A 7,102-nucleotide genomic window follows, 5' to 3' on the forward strand; every position below is an offset into this window, starting at 1 on the left:
ATTAACAATGTCATGGGCACAGTGGTTTAGCCACAGTGGGTAATATCAGTCAGGGTGGTGGGAAGCCTGAAACCCAGACTCCCAGACACCAGCCTTGCTGGGAGGTGTGTCTAAGGATAAGGCTGAAAGTCATGCTGTCTGCACACTAGGTGTGGGGGTTCACTGGAAGAAGCACTACAGATAATGAAGAACAGTTCAGCTGACTTGGGAACCTCCCATTGGTCCCCATTCCAGTAGTAGGGGTTTTCCTGTTACTCTGCTACCCTGTTGAATAGGTAAATTCTGGAATCAGAATCGTTGGATGAGTATTTTCTCGTGCTCATGGATGTCTGTGGGTTGAGGAGCTTTTTAAAAAATCAGGGTTTAAGGGAAGCATGCAGCTCAGTGGTTCCTGTGCTCTGGGGGAGGGGGGCTGGCATGCTCATGTACCCAACAGGGACACAGAGGGACATGGAAAGGAGAGAAATTGAGAGTACGGCCTGAAGGATGATGTCTGGGGGACCGCTTCTACCTGGAAATTGATATGAGGGAGGGTTTCCTTTGTAGGAAGGCACTGCCTAATCCTTTATGTATTTTATAATCTCGGGCAAACTCACTGTCAGATATTTTTGACTTCAGTTAACTCCTTTGCAGGGTGGGACTTTTAACCTTATCCTCAAGGTCAGCAAGAATACTCCTCCATGGTTCTGGTGGAAAGAGCTGTTTTGTCGTCATATTACATTTGCCCCGTGTGTGTGTGTGTGTGTGTGTGTGTATGTGTTTGTGTAGGGCAGGTGCACTGAGATTCAGGAGTGCAGGGAATGCACTGAGTTCTCACGTTGGTGTCCTCTTTCCTGAGCTCTGACTTCTCAATAACTTTCTATTCCATTCCTGTATTACACAAATATATTAAGAAGACTTCTCCAAGGGAATTTTATCATTTAGCCAGCAGAAACAGTCTACTTACAGCCTGGAGTTCTTTAAGATGATATGGTTAGCTGGCCCCTGCTTCAGGTGGATTCCAGTAAGCCTCTTGGGTTTGGTGAGGGGAATGGAAGGAAAAGTTCCCAGTCCTTCAGTGTGTGCTTATTTCATAAAACCTCACCCAGGTTTGACCTGGCTCTTGATGTGGTGTTTAGTGATGTGGCGCATAATAGGGAAGGAGCCAAAGTAGTTTGTGTCACAAGGGATCGATGGGTCTTAAAATGCAAATATTTGTTTCATTTTTAGAGCATTTCTGTGAATTCTCCAATGTGGTCTGAACCTTTGGTAAAAGAAGAATGAGACTTGATTTGGTTGCAGTAAAAGTGTAAAGATAGGTTCAGTGTGTGGTGGAGCTATTAAATTTGTGAGGATATAAGTGTGGACAGAGTAAGAGATCTGATGATCGAGTCATAGAGTAGAGGTTAGGTGACTACAGAGTCTTGTCTGAATTTCCTATGAATCAAATCTGGTTACTCAGTGAGTCTCAACTTTCCTTCTGCACATCTGTTGGGTGTTGTAGGACTCCGTGCTCTTTGAGGATGTGGCCGTGGACTTCACCCTGGAGGAGTGGGCTTTGCTGGATTCTGCTCAGAGGGAACTGTACAGAGAAGTGATGCTGGAAAACTTGAAAAACCTGGCCTCAGTGGGTAAGAATGACCTCATTCCTTCACTTAGTCTTTTAGAGAACAAGCATTTCTTGCACATCAAGCCTGTTTCCAAATTTGGATTGTGGAAAAGGGATACATTATTAGTAAGACCTACAGGGTCACAACCACCGTAGAGCTAGAATCAAATAGTTTCTGCATGAGAAGGAGAATCTCTGCATTAAACTTATTATTATTTTTTTTATCTCTACTGCTCCCTGTGTGTCATCAGTGAATGGGTCATTAAGGAGCCCAGTGATGTTTATGTAATCTTATGAGAATTCTGTGTTTACTAAATTGCTTACCACCTTGACCCCTTGTACTTGTTATTGGTGAAGTCCTGACCCAGCTAAACTCCTCAGTGTCATTTTGACCAAAACGTACCTTCTTTCTTTAAAACTTGTTCCCTTTTTGCTTTCAGATGATGAGACTCAATTTAAAGCCAGTGGGTCAGTTTCTCAGCAGGATGTTTATGGGAATAAAATATTCAAGGAACATAAAATAGCAAAGTTCACCAGAAATGATTCCTGGGCCTCTGTTTTAGGGAAAATTTGGGAAGAATTTAGCACTGAAGATCAGCACACAAAGCAGGGGAGACATCTGAGGTGAGTTGCACTCACAAGAGAAAGCAGTGTTCCAGGGGAGAATCTTAGTATGTCATGAACGTGAAAAAGCAAAGCAAACACCCATAGGAGCCTAGATCAGATTTGTTTATTCCCTGAGAATTTTTACAGAAATATTTCCTCAAATATGTTGAGTGTTAAAAACATAATTCAGTTGAAAACAATTAAGAGGAAAAGCCACATTTAAGAAACACCGTTTTCATAATTCCTATGGTTGAATTCCCTTCCATGATATTCAGTTTATTCTGCTTGGTCAGATAGGGTAGAAAGCCTACACATTCACTGAAATTGATGAAAATGTAATCCTAATACTTAATAGTAAATAGTGAGAAACCATTAATCAAACCATTGATGATAACATGCTTCTCATTCTTCACAGAAATCATGTGGTGGAGAAACTCTCTGAAAGTAATGATCAGTGTGGGGAAGGCTCTGGTCAGATTCCAAATCGTAATCTGTACCAGAAAACTCATACTGGAGTAAAAGAGTATGGATGTAGTGCATATGGAAAAGTCTTTGTGCCTCATTCCTCCCTCAAGAGTCACGTCGCCATGCACACTGGATACAAGCCGTATCAGTGTCAGGAGTGTGGGCGGGCCTATAGTTGTCGATCACACCTACGAATGCATGTGAGGACCCACAACGGAGAGAGAACCTATGAGTGTAAATCATGTGGAAAAACCTTTCCTCGTACGTCGTCCCTCAACCGGCATATAAGGATCCATACTGCCGAGAAGACTTACGAATGTCAGCAGTGTGGGAAAGCCTTCATTGATTTTTCAAGTCTTACTAGTCATGTGAGAACTCACACTGGAGAGAAGCCCTATAAATGTAAAGAATGTGGGAAAGCCTTCAGCTATTCCTCAACTTTTCGAAGGCACATGATAACACACACTGGAGAGAAGCCCTATAAGTGTCAGGAATGTGGGGAAGCCTTCAGCTATTCCTCAACGTTTCGAAGACACATGATCTCACACACCGGGGAGACACCACATAAATGTAAGGAATGTGGAGAAGCCTTTAGTTATTCCTCAGCTTTTCGAAGGCACATGATAACACACACTGGAGAGAAGCCCTATGAATGTAAACAGTGTGGGAAAACCTTCATTTACCTGCAGTCCTTCCGGAGACACGAAAGGATTCACACTGGAGAGAAACCCTATGAATGCAAACAATGTGGGAAAACCTTCATTTATCCCCAGTCCTTCCGAAGACATGAGAGGACTCATGGTGGAGAGAAACCCTACGAATGTAGCCAGTGTGGGAAAGCATTCAGCCATCCCTCATCCTTTCGAGGACACATGAGAGTGCACACTGGAGAGAAACCTTACGAATGCAATCAGTGTGGAAAAACTTTCAACTGGCCCATATCCTTAAGAAGACATATGAGGACACACACGAGAGAGAAACCCTATGAATGCAAACAGTGTGGGAAAGCCTTCAATTTGTCTGCTTGCTTTCGGGAACACGTGAGAATGCATCCTGGAGAGAAATCGTATCAATGCAAGCTATGTGGGAAAGCGTTCTATTGCCACATATCCTTACAAAAACATATGAGAAGGCACACCGCAGAGAAACTCTACGAATGCAAGCAATGTGGCAAGGCTTTCAGTTGGCCTGAACTTTTGCAACAGCATGTGAGAACACACACTGCAGAGAAACCCTATGAGTGTAAGGAATGTGGGAAAGTCTTCAAATGGCCATCGTCTTTGCCGATACATATGCGAGTGCACACTGGAGAGAAACCTTATGACTGTAAGGAGTGTGGGAGAGCCTTCAGTTGTTCCTCGTCCTTAAGAAGACATGTACGAATACACACCACAGAGAGACACTGCTTGGGGGATGCGGGAAATTCTCCTGCAAAGGAATTCATGCCTCATGCATCAGGAAATCCACACCAGGAGAGAAGTCTTATCAAAGCTGTAAATATGGTACTGCCCTTGTGAGTACCTCATCAAAGTGGACCTTTGGGGCATGTATCTCCAGTTCTGTTACAGATAGCGCTCCAAGTACTCTTTCAGCTGTCATTTCAAATTTTGCAGGTGGTGTTTTTTCCCTACATTTCCATAAATAAACCTGCTATCTTTATGGTTTGTTGGACTCATGGTGATTTGAAGTGTATTTTTAATATGTAGGTAAGTTTTAATTTCTTTGAATTCTTGAAGGGGTTTTTGGAACAATGGCATTTTGGTATTTGTTGGGATTTTCTTACTAGCTTAGCGTGGCAGATACTGGATATTACCCGTTATATGTTTTCTGCCTTACTGAGAATCTATTTATTTTGGCCAGAGGAACCTTACTGCATTTTCTTTACAAATAGTTTGCAGACATTTGTAATTGTGCAGAGTTCTTGAAAAGCATAGTCTTGTGTGAATTGTCATTTTCAACCCTTTCCCTTTGCTCTTTGTCCTTGCTTGTGACTGGAAATTGGACAGTAGGCTTTTACTGAAAAGCTACTTTGTGACCATGAGCTATAGGATAGAGTTTGAGGTGGTTCCTCTACATTGTGTTGTCAATGTGGGTAATGTTGGGAACTACATTTCCCATCCCTTTATGATCATGTGGTCAAATTTACCAGTAGCCTAACTTCACATGAGATTTGGAAGGCAGAAAAGAAGAAGCCATTTCTGTGTTTGGAGCCACGTTAAAGTGTGAGTGATGCAAAGGGGCTTTTGGACATCAGCCCGTTTTCCTGATCTTGGCCCTGCCAATCAAGGGTATCATGAAAAAAAAATGCCACGTGCTCGATTCCCATTTTCCTCAGAGTTTTGTAGGCTTCCATGAATATCTCCATGAGCTATGTATCAAGGATCCACTTGTGTGGTCCTGCACTCACAATTTGGATATTCCTACCAACTCTGACCACTCATTCAGACTCACATTCAGTGATCTTTGATGCTGTGATTCCCCTCTTCTCTAGATTTTCACATATGTGTATAAGGTCTAATTTGTCTAGTGAACACCTTATTTTCAATACTTCTAGTGACTCTGTGATCCGGATTCTGCCACAAAAGCTACTACAAAGCCAAACAACACATGGGACTTTGTTGACCTATTGCATTTTAAAGTGTGCTCATTCAGTCCTGTGTGACAGAAAGCACCTTCATGTATTAGATTTTGGGAGAGCTCAATGTTGTTACTTGATATGGGCTTCACTGTTACATTTATGTGTGTCATTAAAAACAGTATGTATTTTGTCTTCAAGGACAATCTTTTGTAGATATTTCTTAGAAATACACTATTCACTGTGTTTTCACATCACTTGTATATTTACTGTATTACTTTCCTAAGGATTGCTGTAACAAAGGACCACAACTGAGTGGCTTAAGGCAACAGAAATTTTGGTCTGACAATTCTGAAGGTAGAAGTCCAAAATCAAAGTATTGGCCAGCCCCTGCTTCCTCTGAAGGTGCTAGGGAAGGATCTGTTCCAACCCTCTCCTAGCTTCTGGTAGTTCATTGGCTTGAGGCAATGTAACTAATCTTCCCACTGCATTCTGCATGCATGTGTGTTTATCTCTTCGTGTGGCATTCTTTTTATAAGGACCACACATAGCAAGTTAGGGCTCACCCTATCCCAGTATCTCTGCCTCTAATTATATCTGTGACAACACTATTTCTAAATAAGGTCACATTCTAAGGTACTGGGGCTAGGACTTCAACATACAAATTTTGGTGGACAATTCAGCCCATAACATTACCAAATGTTACTCTCTTTGTCATGTACTGAGAGAATAGATTAAAATATTCCATTGCAATTATGGATTCCAAATCAACTGTGATTTTGTTAAGCATTATACATTCCAAGTCAGTATTTCCAGGTGCATACAACTTAAGGTATTTTGTCATGTAAATTTTATTTTTATTGTTACATACACATTTGTTATTAAACTAATTTCTTAATCCTTGTTAATAAAACCTCAAATAATTGTTTTGTCAAAGCTTTCTAAACAAACCACTGGGATTTTGTCAAAGCTTTCTAAACAAACCACTGGGAACACACTTGTCAATGAAAATTGGGTGCCATGAATTCAAGCAATTTGAGGGAACACGTGAAGGACAGTGGGATATATCAGGCAGAGGGTGTTTGGAAGGCTATATTTTCAGATTTGGGTTTGTGTTTGGTGATTGTAGAAGGCAGAAATAGGGCGCCTGGGTGGCTCAGATGGTTAAGCATCTGCCTTCGGCTCAGGTCATGATCCCAGGGTCCTGGGATCGAGTCCCGCATCAGGCTCCCTGCTAGGTGAGGAGCCTGCTTCTCCATCTGCCTCTGCCTCTCTCTCTCTCTCTGTCTCTCTCTCATGAATTAAAAAAAAAAAAAAAGCAGAAATAATTGAATTTAGCCAACTAAAACAAATTGGTAAAGCTGTAGTCATTATTGAGAAGAGGGGGTTTTTAAAAAGATTTTATTTATTTGAGAGAGAGTACGGGTTGGCATAGGGGGAGAGGGACGAGCAGACTCCACGCTGAGTGCAGAGCCCAATGCGGGGCTTGATCCCACAACCCCCGAGATCATGACCTGAGCCAAAACCAAGAGTTGGACATTCAACCAACTGAGCCACCCAGGCAGCCTGAGAAGAGGGGAATTAAAAAAAAATTTTTTTTTAATTTAAATTCAATTTAGTTAACATACAGTGTATTATTAGTTTCAGGGGTAGAATTTAGTGATTCATCAGTTGAATATAACACCTGGTACTCATTACATCAAGTGCCCTCCTTAATGCCCATCACCCAATACCCCATCCCTCCTGAAGAGGGGAATTATTTGAAAAGTTTTTATTTTAATTCCAGTAGTTTACATACAGTGTTACGTTAGTTTCAGGTGTACAGTGTGGTGATTCAGCACTTCCATATATCACCCTGTGCTCATCAC

General features: G+C 41.8%; 1 protein-coding gene across 3 annotated transcripts in view; it reads left to right on the forward strand.

The window, feature by feature from the left end:
- Positions 1 to 6,158, forward strand: part of ZNF555 (zinc finger protein 555) — a 13,817-nt gene extending 7,659 nt beyond the window's left edge. For 2 of the 3 annotated variants that reach the window (XM_081797062.1, XM_081797123.1), the window contains exons 2-4: positions 1,484 to 1,610; positions 2,029 to 2,212; positions 2,610 to 6,158. In XM_081797062.1, the coding sequence (XP_081653188.1) occupies positions 1,484 to 1,610; positions 2,029 to 2,212; positions 2,610 to 4,176 (1,878 nt within the window). In that variant the 3' untranslated portion in view covers positions 4,177 to 6,158. The remainder of the gene's footprint in view (positions 1 to 1,483; positions 1,611 to 2,028; positions 2,213 to 2,609) is intronic. The other variant, XM_081797189.1, reaches the window with a different exon arrangement.
- The last annotated feature ends 944 nt before the right edge of the window (positions 6,159 to 7,102 follow it).

Source organism: Leptonychotes weddellii, chromosome 1, assembly GCF_054177405.1.
Source record: "Leptonychotes weddellii isolate Sample4059 chromosome 1, ASM5417740v2, whole genome shotgun sequence".
Classification (NCBI taxonomy): Eukaryota; Metazoa; Chordata; class Mammalia; order Carnivora; family Phocidae; genus Leptonychotes; species Leptonychotes weddellii.